The following is a 19,500-nucleotide window of genomic DNA, read 5'->3' on the forward strand; positions in this document are numbered from 1 at the left end:
GCTAATAGAAAGAAGATTGCAAGAGAGATTCGGAACATGTAAAACATATCTTAATTCGAGGGATAAACTGAGTGATTTTGTTCCAATTCCAGCAATTGTTGAGAAAGATCGATCTAAAATTCTTACTTTAAAATTTTCAGAACATGGTGAGAGTGTGACAATTTCTCACACCCGGTCATATGATCAATGGCCCCCGTGTCAATTATCCAATGTTCAACGTTATACCTGCTAGTCTAGTTAATGTTGTTATATAATTATCTCGTTGAGCTAATAAACTAGAGGATGACGTAGGATTTGAAGCTAGAGTAATTAGTTTATATAACTGCTCGAGTTCGGCTTTTGTAAGAGTAAATGAAATATTTTCGGGCTACATAGTGGAAGAAAACTCGGTGGTACTCTGGAAATTGGAAGCATCATGTGCCTTAGATTCTTCACGATAGGTTTGATTTGGCCGTCCATTATCACGGGGTCAATGGCTTTCTTTTGGGGGTCGTTTTTTCTATATTTTTCAGCATCATTGGTTGACTACCAGTCAATTCGAACAAACATATCTATCTCTGTCCGTACCCGCTTCAGTATATTGTAATACTGGGTGACTTTCTTGATCTCTTTGGCGGCTTTCACGAGCTTCTTTCCTAAGTTCAAAGAGTTCGGCAAAGTTCTCCATATCAGAGAAGGCCACGGCAAGAGCATCACATAGTTCCTTTGTGGTAGAGTAATGCAAATAGAAATAGGATTCTTTGATATCCTCTTCCATAGAATTAATAATCCACGCCATCACCATTGAATTCTGGGCATCTCATGTTGCATGAGTAGGATCATTTTCATCAGGCTTGGTTGTCGTTCCAGTTACATATCCAAGAAACCCAAGTCCATGAATAACCAAAAGGGCAGATCGAGACCACTGGAGAATGTTTTTACTATTCAACCAAGTGGTGGTAATTTGTAGGGAAGAATGTTCCTAGTGAGTGCTTGTGGGGAGAAGAGTATTGGTTGTAGTGGGTACACTTGTAGTGACCGGTTCACAGATTCATAGAGCCCCCCTGAATCTGTATTCTGCGAGCATCAGTCATGGCATTTTGTATTCTCAATCAATCCTTGGCTATGATACCATAAAACTGGGGAAGGATAACGGAATGAAGAGAACACTGCAAGGAAGGAATTATTTCTCTTATATTTAAACTCATCAGATTACAAGTATTTTTATAGCTAGGATGTACATCTGCAATCCTTTATTTAGGGGTAGCTAACCACAATTTGAAATTGAAATTTAGATAATAAAACAAACTCAATCCTAATGATAAGGAGATCAAATCTGTTCAACAAATCAGCCCTTAATTTTCAAGATCTTCAACAATGACAAGATTGAAAATTTGAGAATTTGACACTCCTTTCTTTTTATTCTTATAATGCAAATTCACGCAATGTTTATTTGGGTGCTCTGAGTGCAAATTTAGGGAGGGGAAAATATAACGGGATAACTAGCCTGTATAGCCCGTAGGACATTAATTCTTAACCATTGAACTGTACAGAGTCTTTGCATGTACAATCTCATGCATTCAATTGCATCAGTTTGTTATAGTCATGCAAAATCCAAATTTCCACTTTTAGGCATAGTTAGAGGGTGTTTGGCACCCATTTTTAAGGAAAAATGAATTTTAGAATCGTAGAATGATGGAGAATGTGTGGATGAAAAATAAGGAAAGATTTTTTACTTACATGTAATATTATTTTTATGAGGAATGTGTGGTTGAAAAAAAGCGAGAGAAAAATGCATTTTGAGAAAAATGGGAATCAAACGGGGCCTTATTGAACTTGTAATGCTTAATCTTGGTTTGTTGTTTAATTTATATTACTAAATGTTTAAGCAAGGGACAAAATAACACTCACACCAACTTCTGTAATGACAAGCTTTTGCTCCTAAATTGACTGTGCATCCATTATTGCATAATATTTATAGAACAATGCATTGCATTTAGTCTTCTTAGTTATCCCAAATTGCCATTCATCTTCTTGAAACAAGTTTGGTTGTGCTTAAAGGTTAGAAAGCATGTTAAGACAATTTACTTTCTAGAAAAATAAGTTTTGTCAGCAAAGTAAGCCCCTATTTGACAACCCTTAAAACAAAACTCTTTTTTATTTTTTTGTGCCTCCAAACTCATTTTCAACCACACATTCACACAATAAAATATTTTTTACATGAACCCAAAACTTTCTCCTACTTTTAAGCTACACATTCTTAAAAAAAATCACTATTCCAAACGTCATTTTCCTTTGAAAAAAAAAAACTCATTTTAATGGTTGTCAAGCGGGGGCCAACTTTGAATCATATTTGAAGAAAACAAGCAACATAAAAGTAGTTCTAATTTCAACCAAACTTGTTATTTATCCTAATTATTTGGAACTTTTGGTTCTTCTGTATCCTAATTATTACAGAAATGGAATCATATTGCATACAAGACACTTTTCATCCCTTAAGGTCCATGTACGATATATACCAATGTTCCTCTCGTGACATGACATGACTTTTCCATAGAAACCTCTTGCTGCAAATTGCTATATCTTGCGAAGCTGAAGTTGTGTTTATTAAGTACACATAGATTACTTGCAAATTGCGAGTTATTGTTTTCTGAGGTAAGACATGTTCATTCTATATCGTGAGAAACTTTAACAAACCATTTCGTTTTACAGTCTTTCTACAGATCATGACATGTCCAGAGTAAATGGTTCGACATATTTATTAAATCAAACGGTTAAAAGTACCAGAATCACAAGCATTAACAACCAAAGAAATTTCAGCTAGAGAAAACCATTTGCACAGCATTAGTACTAGTTTACATGGCTGTACATATCTGAAGATTCTAAAGGTGTTCCATCTGTCGAACCAAAATTGGGTGGTTTTGATGCTTTTTCGACATTCATCTTGTTGCACAACTGTGAAATGTTATTGATTGAAGCCTATTCTTTTGAATTTTTCAGCAGAATCGATATGTATGGAGCTGTCATCTGGCTAACTAATGTAGTCGTAACCTGTTACAGCGACGAAATATAATGTTACCAGGGTTAATGTGGACAGAAAGTAGAAAAGTGGGCTTAGAGAGCAATGGCTACCCATCAGACGTGGATATCTTGAAGAGAGAATTACCCCAGTTTGATTCCATTTGCTGGTGGATCATTCTTCTCTATTTGTGGCTGGCTTAGCTGCAAATTGACAGGTATGGGTAAATCATAACCATGACTGATTCCACGTGTTATGTGTGGAACCCTGTTTGCTGTGTTTGTACCTCCTGAGCCATAAACCTGGTCAAAACTTATTATTAAGTTCAGCCTGGAAATTATTTTGCCTATGTAGCCAAATATGCCAGAATAGTGCTTTTTTTATTTGTAAAAATCGTCAGTCTTTCAATACCTTTACCTGCAAGCCTGCATTTTCTTGAGAGACAAGGCTTACCTTCTTATACAGCTCTATGTTTTCTTGATGCATGAGATTTCCCTGCTACAAGTTTGATTAAGACATTCCTGAATTTAAACATGAATGGAATACAAAAATTGGAATATCTAACTGTGTTTCCAATAGGACCTTGTGGTTTAACTCTTCGATTTCATCTTTTAAAATTTGCTCCTGCAAGGGAAGGCAATTATTGTGAATTTTCATATACTTAATATGTCAGAAGCCACAGAACTACTAATTAACTATTATTTTAGGCAGAACCCTCTTGACCTTTTTCATTCGGATGCTTTTCAAACTCATTTCAAGTTGATTTTCCAGATTTTGTAGATCTATAATTCCCAATCCAGAAAGTTCTTCTCCCAAAAGTTTCCTGCATATATCATGACAGAGTTATATGGTATGTTCTTGGCCTGTATGAGCGTTCCTCAACTATCTATATGAAATTTTCTGATTTCTGAAGAATTACTTGGAAGTATCTCCATAACTATTCTCTTAATTTATCCAACATGTGTTTATCTATTTAATTTAATCACCTTATAGCCATGGACACCTAGCTAATTAGACAAAGTAAAAATACGGAGTATTTTGGAGGCGGAGAGAGTGTGTCAGATCCTAAACCTTCCTAGTGAGAGATGCCTTTTTATTCCTTTCACTATTTCTTTGTCAATTTTATTCACTTTAGAGTTGCTAACATGGTATTAGAGCGAAAATATCTGCTGTTTGTCAAGGTGTTTGGCCATATACTGATGCTTGGGGTCATTGCATAAATGCAATCGAACTTGTGGCATGTATGATATGTGAAACATATGAAATTGCGATGACACTTTATCCTACACTACTTTGGGCCTGGTACTACCTCTTCCTTTATTTCTCTCCATCTAGGTCCTGTTCGTCACTGAGATAGACATTATCGTTTATATTTCTACTGTTATCTCTTCAGTCTTTGCCTTCATCTATTTAATCTTCTACTATGATACTGGGTGCTATTTGTTACTTTAGAAACAAACATACCTGTAACTTTCTTGCAAGTACTGCAGCTGTCTTCTCAGGCTTTCTGCTTCCTTTTTCCAGAACTAGGAAGACGTTTGGCAAAATGATTAGTTTCCTCGTGTATAAAATGCAGAATTACATGGTTAAATCGAAGTCAAGAGTTACTGATATTTTGGGGTCCAAAACAAGACCAATAATGATAGGATCTTATAACATAGCTTATCTGGAACTTTTTTTTTGTAGTTATAATCATCTTTATATTCATCAAACTGGTTTATATCCAGTTTTTGGTAAACCAAAATTTCTTCAAAGAAAGAAACTGCAGGCAAGCAGTATACAGAGGAAGAAGAAAGAAACGGAAGAAGCAGCTAACTACCCAGGATTTTATCTACATAGAATTATAGGGTCCCAAAACATCAAGAAGAATAACGGGGTATTAATCCTCGCCACACGGTTTTCTAAGCCTTCTAAAATTACTTGCATAGTTAAGACTAGATTGAGTTATTGATTCCTTAGACTAGCGTGCAGACGAAAATTTGAAATCCTAATGAATGAAATGTTGACAAATGTATTCGTTTTTTGCCAACATAGTGTACTTCTTTTCAAAGTTTTAAGTTTTTACTTATTTTATTAGTTCCATTAAAAGAAAACTGAAGCTCAATCCCTGCCCACCCCCAAAAGCGGATGAACCATATAGCCAAGAGAAACTTGTCCATCGTCGGTGGTATAAGAGCTATGGCAGACGATCAGAGTAAGACTTATGAGGCAATGTTTGAGCGATTGAGACTAACTTGGAACAAATAGGCAATCAACTCAAGGACATTTTGATTGTCTTGAATCTTAGAGGTGGTAATGCTAGGCAACAACCATTCATCGACCCTTTTTAGATTGCTGACATTGTAAAACCGGCCCCAGTTCTTTATCATGGTTATCATGATGACTATGATAGTTACAGAGTCAAGGTAGATATTCCTGTTTCTAGTGGGAGTCTAGGTGACTTGGTGTAGAGGCCTTTCTTGAATGGTTGAATAAGGCAAAAAGGTTTTTCAAGATCATAGAGGTCAACGAAAATGTAAGGTTGCAATTATTGCGTAAAACTTAAGGGAGGAGAAAGTGTCCTGTGGCATTCGTGATGAATGTTATAGGCTGGGACAACCGCACATAAGGGACTAGATCATGATGAAAGAATTGTTTTATCGATTTCTTCCTAGAAACTATGTACTGGCTTTGTACTGATAGTTTGGACTGTAGGCAAGGAAATTATTCAGTGGCTATAGATCAATGATCATCAGATCGCATGGTATATAATGGGATTAAAGTATGATGTTCTGGAGAAGATGGGAGTTTAGCCCATTTATTCTTGATAAACGTCAAGGAGATGGTGTTTCAAGCCGAATCAGTACTTGCGCAACAGTTATTGCCCTCCATTTTTGAGATATTCAGATGATACAGTTTGAAGGGCACCGGAAAGGTCATGTTTATCTCAGACCACGACTAAACCACCTGTGATCAGCAATGTAGTAGAACCAAAATGGGCTATAATCGATGAAAATTCGGGTGGTAGGGTTGCAGATAATCCATATGTGAGAGTGTCCTGAACGAAGACCGGAACATGTAGATACAGTTAATGATGAGGATGGGGATCAAGAATATGTCGAAGAGGAGGGGAATAAAGAGTACACACTTGTGTGTATTGTGCAAAAAATCTTATGCTCGTGCAAGCACGAAGAATATGTCGAAGAGGAGGGGAATAAATAGTACACACTTATGGAAATATCTTTTAGGCCAAGTGCCAAGCTAGTGATGCTTTGTAGTCCGATCATAGACAATTGCAATTGTAAGAATCTAATCATCAAGAAATTGGTGGATTATCCAAAGCTGCCAACCGAACTACATCTAGCTCCTTATCAGGTTGGTTGGATTAAAAGGGGACATCTATTCAGGTGTCTAGAATTTATAAAATACCTTTGTTCATGGGACCTTTAACAAATCAGAAGTTATTTGTGATGTTGAGATGGATGCATGTCATATTCTATTAGGCAGAATGTAACAATTTGATGTGGATGCCATATTTAGGGGTAGAGAGGATACCTACATGTTTCAGTGGAAGGATAAAAAGATTACAGTTGCACTAACAAGGCGTCCTGGCTATTGCAAATTCAGATAGTGAGTTTTCCTCCGATATAAGAGTTTGGAGGAACAATTATGAGAGATTGTAGCAGTCGAACAACTAGTTGAACAACATGTGGAGGTAATTGAAAAGGTAAAGAAAAAGTTGGAAGCCTTTAATACAAAGTAAAAAGTTTGTATCCTGACGTCACCTCAAGGTTGAGTTGTGTTCCAAAGTAACAGGGAATGATGCAAAGCAGTTAGAAGACAAAATTATAAATCAATTAGAAAAGATAAGAATTTAGAATGATCTACGAAAATGCAAAGAACTTTTAGATTGGATGTTTGATTTTTGAGAGCAAGTATAATCTGGAAATGTTTTTCTTTTGGGCATTTTTGTTGGGTGAGGATTGGCCTTAGACCAACATCGTCAAACTTTCGAGATCAAATTTCATCGTCTATGGATCTGTTATAGCGTTTTTCTGTTTGAGTTTTTCTGTTTGAGTTTTTTATCTGAAAATATTATTTTATGTGGAATTTTATTTTATTTTATTTTTTTCACGTATCAGACAAGCATCAATAAAATTTTAGTGTGGTTCTAGCTCCGCTTCTGTCCTTGGTCCAAAGCTAAAGTAGTGGCAACATCTATGGGTGGCCAACTTTTAATTGTGTCCCTATGCAAAGCAGAACTTTGATTTGTTTAGAACTTGTGTTATCATTACTTAATAGATAGACCACAACTCATATAGCTACGATCCGTCTATTTGAAAAATCTTTGTTTCTCATCGTAGTTTTTCATCTGAACTTTTATTAACTAATCTAATCACTCCAAGATTTCATCTCTTATCTAATGTTTAAACAGGTTTAATCAAGTACCAATGCATTTTTCCCCTCTGAGAGTAGGTAAACCTTGAAGAGCTTTATGGCATAAGCCTCAAAATGATCAGCCTCTTGGCTTATGTCATGATACTTACCAAACAAACGTAAACAAAACATTAAAAAATAGAAAGTAGCCCAAAAGTATAAGGAATAAAATTTCCAAAAAATGCAAGATAAACGAGCATAACAATTTAATTATTGTGAGGCTTAGGCTAAGCTTGTAAAACCATTGTGATTTGTGTTATTCTGAACACCGTTATCTATCATTGACCCTTGCGCTAACTTGATGTTCATGCTTACTAGCATGGCCTCCTTTCTAAAGATGTCTTCATAGAATAAGAAGAAGGGTGTTCTTCCTTAATTTCTCTCGCCTATTTTCTTGAAGTTGAACTTGTTCCAACCCCAATGAGTATGTTTAACAAAATGTGCCTACTCATCAAAACAAATATGGTAACACGCTAAAGAAGTCCTTCCTCCTTTATTTCTTGATGAATCTCATAAAATTATTGATGCTAGAACATCAATCGATCCTAAACAGTTTAAAGTACTAGGCTTTCTAATATTCCTAATTATAATAAACTATCAAAATCCATTCATTGTATTGCAACCATTCATCATTGATAGTAAATCGGGTCTTGTACTACTTGAAAGGAAGGCTCTATTGTGGCCTTCTCATTCGGCAAAGGTCGCCATTTATGCTCCTTGCATTTACAGACACTGACTAGGCTGAAACCAAGGTTATCGCACTTCAATGTTGGCCTACAATGTTTCTTGAGGTGCCAACTCTATCGATTAGAGTTTTAAGTAGCAAAATCGCGTTGTTTGGTCCTCCAAGAGAACAGAAAATTGTACTTTTTCCTCTATCGCTGTCGAAGTCAATCGATAAGCAACTAACGCTTTCAAGTCATAGTTCCCTCCATCCGCGTTGTTTAATGCAACAATATAGGAGCTACCCATTTAAGTGCTAACCCTGCTTTCCACTCTTGCACGAAGCATGTTGCCATCGACCTCCATTTTATCCCCGACCAATTCTCTAATGTACAAGGCAGAGCTTGTTGATTCACGGAGCTGCTAGCATGTAAACAATTTCTTTTAAGGTCTTTTGCAAAGAACAGTTCATATTAATTTCAGGTAATGGGGTTTTTTGGTTCAAATTACAAATTAGCGTTTAGCCTCTGTTCGGTGGCAATTTTGCATCTCAAAGAATCAATTTTTTGTTTGTTATTTCACTATTTCAAACTTCATTTTGGACTTTTTCACTCACAGATGGGATTTACATTTACTATTTTATCTAATAATCAAAAAATCAATTCTCATAATTAATACTGAACAAGCCCTAAATTTTAAAAAGAATTCAGATGATCCTTAAAAAAACAAATAGAAAAGAAAAATCGCTCTTCAAATTCTTAGTATAGCAGTAACTTTGTATCCATATAATTCAGGTTAGGTTTATTGTTAGATAAATTAGATGAATTGAATTATTATGAAATAGGGTAACTACACGTCTACCTATAGTAGTCCTAGCTCAAATTGGCATCATCCCTCCAAGGGCGAAGCCAGGGGGAGCAAAAAATGCAAAAAATACTGTTTATACTGGGTTGATATATTGAAAAAATAAATAAATAAATAAATTTCCACTAAAAATTAGAATTTAATCCCAAAAAAAAAAAAAAAAAAATTCCTCTTGAAAATTTATTGGGCCGGGGGTAAGGTCTGGGCTCCCTCCCTGCGTCCCTCAAGCCAACTGCAGCTCTGGTGCTGCATGGTCAAGTTGTCTTCATTCCCGGGTTTCTTTCTTTTACAAAACCCATTGATGATTTGATATATTATACTGTTCATCCACAATTACTAAAACCTGATTTTTGGGGGGTTTAATTATTACAATTTCTTTTCTAGTTCCAATCGACACCAAACACAATGTGTAGGGTTATTCCAAAGTTGCTTATCTACGCAACATAGCCTTCTATTTTATCTTTACTTTTTCCCTTTTATCTCTTCCTATTAATTTTCTTTATTTTTTTTAATGAAAATTAATTGTGTTCACCTCTTTTCCTTTAAAATAATGTTTCAAATCACTTGCACGTTCTATTTTAGAAGTGATTCCAGTCACTAAACTAGTTTCGCAACTATAATGAAAGTTTAAAGACCAACTTGATAATTGAGCAATATAGTAAATAACGGTAAAATTTTAATTAAGGCCATTTTGATTTTCATTCTTTGACTACAAAAATAAAAAATATGATCATTTTCTATCACATTAAGCTATCATATTTGATTTCCTATTTTTTGTATGGGTCCTGTAACGATTATATTTTTCATTCTCGTTCTTATCAAAATAGGAATCAAACGGGCCCTAAAGCTATTTTTTTGCTCCCTCATCTTTTATAGTATTGTGATCATTCACCATATTTCATAATAATAGCTAACTTCATCAGCCTACGCGAACGATAATTTTATCCACATTCTTATTGAATAGTGAATTCCTTCTACCATTTTAATGTAAAGTCATGACTAACTTGAACATCGACAATTCAAGGGAGAAATTTTCAGTGTTCTTTTTGCAGGTAAACAGGGATCACGGCAATGAGCATGTTACTTATTTTGAAAGTGAATTATTAAGGGCTTGTTTGAGCCACATTATTTTTAAAAAAAAATATTCTTCAACAGTTATTTGACATCATTTTAAACACACATTTTTCAATAAAATAATATTACACGAAAATCTAAAACTTTTTTTTCTTTTTTAAGCACACTTTTTCTATTGATTTGACATGAATAATATATTTTTTCCCTAGAATGTGGCTCAAACATGAGCTAAGTGTAAAAATAAGCAAGTTACTAGACTGTTCACTTAGAATGTAGGTATATGGAACAAAAGGTAGATAGCAAAGTTTCGATTATCAAATATTAGCACGTAGCAATATAAACAGATGAGTTCTCAATCAATATATGAATAACAATATTACTGTTTTTGTAGACAGAAGAATCATTAAAGAAACTAACTAAAAAGAAGAATTACATGTACTAATCAAGTATTATTCCCCATTTAATGCCACTGAGAATTGTTTATGTTAGAATTCTCATGCAGGGAAAGAAAAAATGAAGAAATGAAATAAGTAATTAAGTGAAAGTACCTTGATCTCTGAAGTAGGATTCACCAGTTGGTAATGCTCCTCTTTTGCTTTGTTGTATCTTTCAATTAAAGATTTCATGCTGATAAGAGGAGATTAGGAACAGATTCTTAGAAAATAATTCAGAAAAAAAAAATAGAAAGAGGAAAAAATTGTACAAAGTTTTGCAGACGAGAACGAAAGAAAAGAAAACTTGAGAGAATGCACTCTACAAGGCCTATCACTCTCGATAAGACATTGGGGCTGTAATGACTCTAATGGCATTTCACATCGACTTATCTTGTGACATTATAAGCATAAAGCACTTTGGGCACCATCTCTTTACAAACCAGTTTAAAGAATGGATTCCACCCAAAGTGGTGGTTACAATTTAAATTAGAACAACCATTCCTTCGTGGGATGTAGCTCAGAAAGATGGGTGGTTGTGGACGTCGTTTATGAAGAGAAGGGTAATATAATGACTCTAATTTTATCTCATTACGCTCGTGGAATGCTTATCTTGTGTCTTTATAAACACTTTGGACGTCCTTTCCTTAAAAGCCAATTTCAAGTGAGAAATTAGTCGAAGTGTTTTTATTTTATTTAAGCCTAGTTAGTTGTTACACATACTCATGTTGACTCTACATGGAAAACCTGTTAATAGGCCTTTAAATTCACAATAATCAAAACTAGATTATAGCCCTTATTTGTGCCCATTTTTTCAAAACTCATTTTTAATCATACATTTTTAACAAATAATTTTAAATGTAATTACTTTTTATTCACACATTCTCCAAAAAATCACTATTGAGATACATTTTGTTTCCCCCAAATTTGGGCTCAAACAAGGGTATAACCTTGTTATATATGAAATTTATTAGAAAAAAGGATTTTTAAAAGAATACCCCAATATACATGGACAATTTTTTTATTTTTTTATTTTTTATTTTTGGTTCAATCACTTTTATATAAATGAGCGAAAAAAAATCCTCACATTTTATTAAAAAAAATAATTGTACTTCCAATCTTTTATTGAATAGAACTTTTAGAGAAGACATCAAATTCCTTTCAGCAGAAAAATTAAGAACCCATAAAATCAAGATTTACATGTGTTATATGGTTCCGAGACTTATAGAAAATCGTAGAGAATTTTTTGATATAACAAAAGCATCAAATACAGTCTCATCAAAAGAACAGCTGGCAAAATGGTAAAAGAACCGAAAGAACACAGTCATTTCTTTATTCTTGATTGAGCAATAATAAAGTGATTTTTCAGAAAAAATTACAAAGGCTATGTCAGCAAAACAAGGATTTTCAAGGAGAGAAATAAATGAAATTTGATCACTTGGAATGGAAGGCAAGGCAACTAAATCTTATGCACGAAAAATTAGAAAATGAGAGTAGATCATAGTAAAGCAGTCAAATTCATGCATAACGCGAAAGAGATAAAAATTGAAGAGAGTCATGAGGAAAAAGAGAAGTCCAATGAAAAGGAGAATACGAATTTGGAGTTATCAAAGGAAACTTCGTAGATTCTCGAAAATAAGCTTGAGAAAAAGGGAATTGAAATTAATCAAAAGGAATTGCAGATTTGTCATCAGGAAAATTCCATTTGTACATAATGGGAGTACAATGGTTTCTCCCCTCACAATGTATGGCGGGCCCCATGTGAATTTAAAAATGTCGGCACGTGTTCCCCACCCCTGTTGTGAGTAGTAGGTAAAAGATTCGGTAAAAAAGTCGATACGTGCAGTGTTGTCATTGTGATAAAATTGAAATAGAACATATAAAGCAAGAGTTCGAGTTTGAAGAATTTTTTTGCTCAAGTGCCTAGATTGAAGACAATCCCATCACTTGCCACAATAAGAACATGAATTTACATAGAGCTCATCCTCCTTAAAGAGAAGAAAGATTAAGCCTCTTTTGGTGGATATTAAAATTAGACTTTTGACAATTTTTTTATAAAAATGATGTAATGTTTAGTTGAAAAGTTGTGGATCTCATAAAATATATGGTTAAAATTAGTTGTGGGCTTTGGTTTTGAGTGAATTACCCAAATGGCCACTGAACTCTAAAAATCATTCAATTCATTACTGAATTTTGTAAAATGTTTCCACGAGATCACTGAACTTTAAAACCTACCTAATTCATCACTGAACTTTGCAAAAGGTTTTCCAAGGGTGTGAAAATCTTTTGTAAAGTTCAGTGATGAATTGAGTAATTTTTAAAGTTCGGTGATGAATTGAGTGATTTTTAAAATTCAGTAGCCATTTGGATAATACACTCCTTTGGTTTAGAAGTCTAGTCTACATGGAGTTATTAAAAATAATCTACAAATATTAATAATAATAATCATCTAGACTCGTGAACATAAACTTTTGACAAGATTCATGAACTGTGGAACTCAATAATGCCTACATGAATTTATTATTTTGATGAACTTAAGAATACACATTCACCATCTAATGATTATGTCTAGAATGCATGAAAAATTTATATGCGTGTGATGCATACGCATTAAATCGAATTATCCTATTAGAAATATAAATAGGAGCCCAAATTTATCATCTCAAACTCATTGTCCCATTAGTTGTCCTTTCAATAGATTTTTGATAGATTGATCAAATCACCTCTTCTTAGCATGCACGTCTTTATCATCTTCATAAATGCTAAGAAGAGGTGATGTACCGAAGTGTTAAAACTGTATTGGAAGGACAAGAAGTTCTCGACAACATATTTAAACTTGTACAAATAGGACTTTTAGATTTGCTTGAGTGAATAAAATGAGAAACAATAATAAGAAAAAAGCAAGTTCAATAAGAAATATACGTTGTATGAGACCACGAGAGATTAAGCTTCTTCTCTTTTGGCATTTTTGTAGGTGTGACTTAAGAGTTCTTGACTTACTTGTGAGTCCACGTTCTCTTCCACGTTAACACGCAGAACTGGATTATTGACAAAAAAATTCACCACTTGAAAGAATTTGAATTTGAATATTATATTTTTATTTATTGTTTGGAATTATATTTCCTAATTAACATGATGATTTTCTATGGGTACTAATTAAAATTCATTCAGATCAATATGCTTAATGATAATACTTTTCCAAGTATATAATTTACCATATATAAGATAATAATACTGGTAAGCAAATACTAACATTTATGTATTTCCATACTACATATTTTCTTGAATCAGAATAAGGAAACATGCACACTCAATCACACACAAATATTACTGCATGGATGGATTGTCTCTTTATTTATTTGTACAGAAACGTTAGATTATTTATTTTTCAACCCTAATAAACCCTAATCTGCATAAAATCAAAGAGGAAAAATGAAGATAAACATTCTAATGTAGTAACTTATTTGCATATATAATCATAATTAAGAAATATAAGTAGATTAAACAGTATATTTATTATGAAATTAATCACCTGGTGCTGGCAAAATCATAGAGCTTTCCACTGCTAGAGAAAATAATCAATCCAACTTGTGCATCACAAAGAATCGAAAGCTCCTTGGCCTTCTTCAACAACCCACTTCTTCTCTTTGAGAAAGTGACTTGCCTACTCGTCGAATTGTCGATCCTACGGATCACAATCTTCCCTCTTCCCATTTTCCCTTTCCTTCTTGATCTGCTATACATCAGCAAACAAAGGTAGAGGGTTTTAATCAAATCCCGCTTTTAGAAATTCACAGAAAAGATAAAAAAAGAGAGAGAAGCAAAAGAGCTTACTAATTTGAGCTTTGATTGAAGACCAGTGTGTGAGAGAGAAAATATAGAGAAGAGAGAGAAAACTTTTGGGATGTCTTTTTTGTAGCTGGAAGTGTTATTGAAGCAATCCTTAGCTTTAGTCAGAAAGCGGTTTTCAAAACATGGAGCGGTTTAGTGGTTTCACTGAAAAATAATCTCGAGAGTATGATAAATACTTTATACTCGCTACTGAAATAGGCCAACTGTCAGACTAAATCAAACGAGTTGCATTGACTTGCTAAAATTCGATTTGACGGACAGATGTCGAGAGATTAGAGAGAGTACAAGAACGTGTACTCGAGAGAGTGAACGCAATGTGTACCTAGGAGGTTCAGAAACCAGTCTGATTGGAAGGAGGGTTTGTGAAAGTAGTTAAAATTATTTAGAAATTTGCTGTTTTTGTTTAGCTAATAGATCACTGACAGTTGGAGAACAGTTGTTGAACAAAAATAGTAAAATAAATAAGAATATATTTCCTTTTTCAAAAAGTGTTGTTTGAAAGAATTTTTCTACACGTACAAAAATTGGGTTAAATATTTGTTGACGGAATATGAGATGACAATTATTTGGCCGTTGATCTGAATGAATGAAATTCAAATCAAAAGCCAAAAATTCGGAAATCGGTTTTCAAAACATGGAGCGGTTTAGTGGTTTCACTGAAAAATAATCTCGAGAGTATGATAAATACTTTATACTCGCTACTGAAATAGGCCAACTGTCAGACTGAATCAAACGAGTTGCATTGACTTGCTAAAATTCGATTTTGATGGACAGATGTCGAGAGATTAGAGAGAGTACAAGAACGTGTACTCGAGAGAGTGAACGCAATGTGTACCTAGGAGGTTCAGAAACCAGTCTGATTGGAAGGAGGGTTTGTGAAAGTCGTTAAAATTATTTAGAAATTTGCTGTTTTTGTTTAGCTAATAGATCACTGACAGTTGGAGAACAGTTGTTGAACAAAAATAGTAAAATAAATAAGAATAAATTTCCTTTTTCAAAAAGTGTTGCTTGAAAGAATTTTTCTACTCATACAAAAATTGAGTTAAATATTTGTTGACGGAATATGAGATGACAATTATTTGGCCGTTGATCTGAATGAATGAAATTCAAATCAAAAGCCAAAAAATTGTCACCTCATTTCTGCGACAAATTTGTACAAATTTTCTGTACATGTAGCAGGCTTTTACTTGAAATCTTGATTACCTTCCTATTCAATCTTTAATTATATATAGCATTTTCAAAATAATTGTTACTTTTTCTACGCATTAGAATATTTTATTAGTTTTCGAAATACGGTAACCATTCTTACAAAATTCATTTTTTCTCATACACATTTTCAATTAACGTATTCTTCAAAAAATTACTATTCAAAAACGCATTCTTTCTTAAAAAGGGGAAAAGGGGGCCTGTAACTTTCATGAAGATAAAGTGGAGTGTAACAGAGTTTCATTGTGGAATAATAATCTTGTAACAATTTTTGTTGACTGAAAACATTTTCAGAAAGATTCTTATTACACTTAGGTGATAAATATAATTTTTTTTTTCCATAAACGGTAGATTCAATTAGACCAACTTAAAAGTTTAAACTGGAACGAAACTTCCAATCATGCTACTTGTACTTGTACGATATATTTTACAACTTGGTTTACAATGTATGAATTGGCAAACATTACACCCATTTATTTGAAAAACTGTTTTTAAAATCAATGGTCAAGATTTTTCAACATACTTGTTGTCAATCAAGTTGTGCAAATATATTGTACAAGTGGCTTTATTTTTCTCCATTATGAGCCTACTGAAATTCGAACTAAATTAGTTGATTCTCTTTCGACTTGTAATATTTGTCACGAAACGGTTGATCCAAATTCATTTGTATCAAAAGGGTTGATCCAAATCTATTTGTATAAAGATTAAAAAAAAAATTGCAATAATTTCACTTATTAGGTGATTTTATTGAGATAATAGAGAAACGGTAAAAAAAATTCTGTTTTTCCATTTTAAGCTCATGTTTGGTGTAAATTAGAATCAAATTTTTAGCGGATTTTGATAAAAAGTGGTAAAATACGTGATTGAAAAAGTTGTGAAACTTGTCAAATGTGAAAATAAAATTAATTATTAACATATAGAGTGTAATTTGTTATTTTCAATTAGGGATATTTGGGTCGGTTTAACTATTTATAATACAAATCTGTAAACATTTCTATCTTTCCTTCAAATTGTAATTTTTTTTTTTAAATATCAATTAGTGAAATACAATATGCAAAATATAAACTTGTAAATTAAGGCATGTAATTAATATCTCTGAATGATTTAAAAAATATATATTAAATAATAATTAATTCTTCAAATAGGATAGCTTCAACTTTCCAGACGTCAGTGATGAAGATTTCAAGTGTACCAAAGAAAATGACTGCTCTATATATTTTAATCCTAAATTAATTGCTTCAACATTTTCCTTAGCATTTAAAATGTTCGAGATCTACACTATATTGAATATTGCAATTGGGCTTCAATCTTGATAGCGCATTTCATCTACCATATAAAAAATTAATTTTGGTGAACGTATCAAGGACGTTGTGCGTACTGATTTGTACATTGATGCATTTATAAGGGTTAATTATGACAATAGTCACTGAACTTTGCAAAAGGTTTTTAAGGGATTACTAAACTTTAAAAATCACTTAAATGGTCACTGAATCTTGCAAAAGGTTTTCCAGAAGTCACTGAATTTTAAAAATCACATAAATAGTCACTGAACTTTGCAAAAAAATTCCCAGAAGTCACTGAACTTTCCAACCTCTAGACCACCTTAGAGCCACCACTTATGGACCACCAAAATTCACTCTCCGGCCACCTTGGCCGTCGGACCAACCTACCATCTTGAAGCCCTCGCTTCCCTCTTCGCAACCCACCCAAACTTCGGCCATAACACTAATCGATTTGGCCGAAAATTCTAGCCAAAATGGGATGACCAAGCACAAAATTGGCCGGAAGTGTTAGAGTTACCACTTTTGGGCCACCAAAATTCTACCTTTCGGCAACCTTGGCCGTCGGACCGATATACCACCTTGAAGCCCTCACTTCCCTCTTCACAACCTACCCAAACTCCGGCCACAACACCAACCGATTTGGTCGAAAATTCAAGCCAAAATGGGCAGCCGGAAGCACAAAAAATGGCCAGAATCTTCATTTTTTAATGTTCCAGGCTGCCCATTTTGGCTTGAATTTTCGGCCGCATCAGTTGTTGTTATGGCCAGAGCTTAGGTGGGTTGCGAAGAGGGAATCGAGGGCTTCAAAGTGGTATGTCGGTCCGGCGGCTAAGGTGGCCGGAGGGTGGATTTTGATGGTCCATAAGTGGTGGTTAAGGGGTTAGAAAGTTCAGTGATTTTTGGAAAACTTTTTGTAAAGTTCAGTGACCATTTAGGTGATTTTTAAAGTTCAGTGACTTCTAGGAAACCTTTTGTAAAGTTCAGTGACCATTTAGGTGATTTTTAAAGTTCAATAACCTCTTGAAAACCTTTTACAAAGTTCAGTGACTATTGGCATAATTAACCCCATTTATAAAGCATTAAAGCATCTCACCTTGATTAGTATATTTGCTAGAAAGGAACTCGTCTTTTCACTCCTTGCTTGTTGAGCAGAATTTGAAATAGGAAGATAACTCGTATTTAAAAATGGGCTAGAAATGTCGTATCACGATTATAATAAAGTAGAAATGTAAAATAGGCAAAGGGAAGATACACTCCCATTTCATATTGACAAGTTTTACGTGTTTAAGAGAATGATACTGAAATGTGGATTGACGCAATTGAGTAGGTATAGAATATTTAGTGCGTAACTTGTAATATATATTTATATATAATAACACAATTGTCACATATAATGAAATTCAGAAACCTACTTGAAATCGTTACATAACCTCGCTTACTCTCCTAATTTACCTATGTGCATAATTATTATTATTATTTTTAACGTACTAAGTTCCCTTTCTTTTTTTTTTTTGTGAGAGAAAGCTACAACTATAAATTTGCAAGAATTAATGTTGGAATCCAAAGCGCATGATGTCATATCAAAATTATTATTTATATAATTTGCAAGCTGTAAATCTCTACAATTACTTTTTTTATTATAAAATATAAAATGGAATTTCTGAAAGATTCTAAATTTCACTAGATAACTAATTATTTGTCCATGCCCAATAGCATTTAGAAACGTGTAAAGGATGAATATAATGTTTTATTGATATTATATTAATAAAAAAAATTTAAAAAAAAAAAAAGAAGAGAAAAACCTAGGACTACTAAAGCGAGAGAAAAAATATAATATTGTCGCACTCTGAAAATATTATTTTCAATTTAGTCCTTTGAGGACATTTGTAAAATATAATATAGTTGTTCAAATCTTGAAAGATTACAAAATCTTTATCTTGATGGTAGTTTCAACTTTCAACTCTTCGAATATGTGTGACATAATAATAAAATAGCCTCAATTAGAAAACAACTGGATGTGCACATTATTGGTGTTGGGGTTGATGATCTGTGTGCACAATAATTACTTATTTAATTATTTTCGTTTTGATCCAATGTAAATAAGTGATTTTCTTACATCATCCCATTTGTGTTGGAAGAAAGTAGGTTTCTTGCCCTCCGGGGCACAGCTCAACTGATAAATCAATCAACATTGTCTTACTTCCAGGGGCAGGGTGGAGGTTCGAATCCTGGTGGGAACTTGCGGCCAGATTTATTTGGTATAGAGTAATCACTTTGGAGGAGAATCTCTTGTGCGCAGAAGTGTACAGGCAGTGAGGGGGAACCTGTGATCCAGTTGAAACATAACCCGTGATTTACCCCCTCCAAGGTTCTAGGGGCAAGGGTTTTGGAGGTTCAGGATTTAGTCTAGTATAAGTTTGGATACCTGGATATAAAAAAAAAAAAAAAGTAGGTTTCTTTATTTTCTATGCTTTTAACTTGTGGTGGTGGCTTTGGTTACTGAAGCTAAGGTGCCGGGTGGAACAACAAGAAACTAATGGTGGGGGTGTTGCTCTTGCTACAAAGCCCAAGAAGATGAACAAATTGTTTTTGTAAAGAACTTTTATTTTTATTATGCGTTTTTGGAATATTATATATGGGTTTTGCTTGATTTTCTTGGATCATGTTTTTGCTTTTGAAAATTTTATTGTAAGGCTTATATGAATGAGTTCTG

General features: G+C 33.7%; 2 protein-coding genes and 1 long non-coding RNA gene across 3 annotated transcripts in view; 1 reads left to right on the forward strand and 2 right to left on the reverse strand.

Annotated features, from left to right (window-relative positions):
* Positions 1-5,008, forward strand: part of LOC111394665 — a 16,016-nt gene extending 11,008 nt beyond the window's left edge. The window contains exon 3 of the long non-coding RNA XR_002702660.1: positions 2,980-5,008. This is a non-coding gene — a long non-coding RNA (uncharacterized LOC111394665). The remainder of the gene's footprint in view (positions 1-2,979) is intronic.
* LOC111394664 (MADS-box transcription factor 27-like) lies at positions 2,656-3,674 on the reverse strand. Its single transcript, XM_023020589.1, has 4 exons — positions 3,581-3,674; positions 3,410-3,493; positions 3,146-3,300; positions 2,656-3,030 (listed from the first exon to the last, which is right to left on the reverse strand). Exons 1-4 carry the CDS (start codon positions 3,653-3,655, stop codon positions 3,015-3,017), a joined length of 330 nt encoding a protein of 109 aa, XP_022876357.1. The 5' UTR covers positions 3,656-3,674; the 3' UTR covers positions 2,656-3,014.
* On the reverse strand, positions 2,712-14,379 carry LOC111394663 (MADS-box transcription factor ANR1-like). Its single transcript, XM_023020588.1, has 5 exons — positions 14,281-14,379; positions 13,979-14,179; positions 10,564-10,642; positions 4,463-4,524; positions 2,712-3,821 (listed from the first exon to the last, which is right to left on the reverse strand). The coding sequence occupies exons 2-5, from the start codon at positions 14,158-14,160 to the stop codon at positions 3,686-3,688; spliced, it is 459 nt and encodes a 152-aa protein (XP_022876356.1). The 5' UTR covers positions 14,161-14,179; positions 14,281-14,379; the 3' UTR covers positions 2,712-3,685.
* Between the last annotated feature and the right edge of the window lie 5,121 nt (positions 14,380-19,500).

This window comes from Olea europaea, chromosome 5 (assembly GCF_002742605.1).
Source record: "Olea europaea var. sylvestris chromosome 5, O_europaea_v1, whole genome shotgun sequence".
Taxonomy (NCBI): Eukaryota; Viridiplantae; Streptophyta; class Magnoliopsida; order Lamiales; family Oleaceae; genus Olea; species Olea europaea.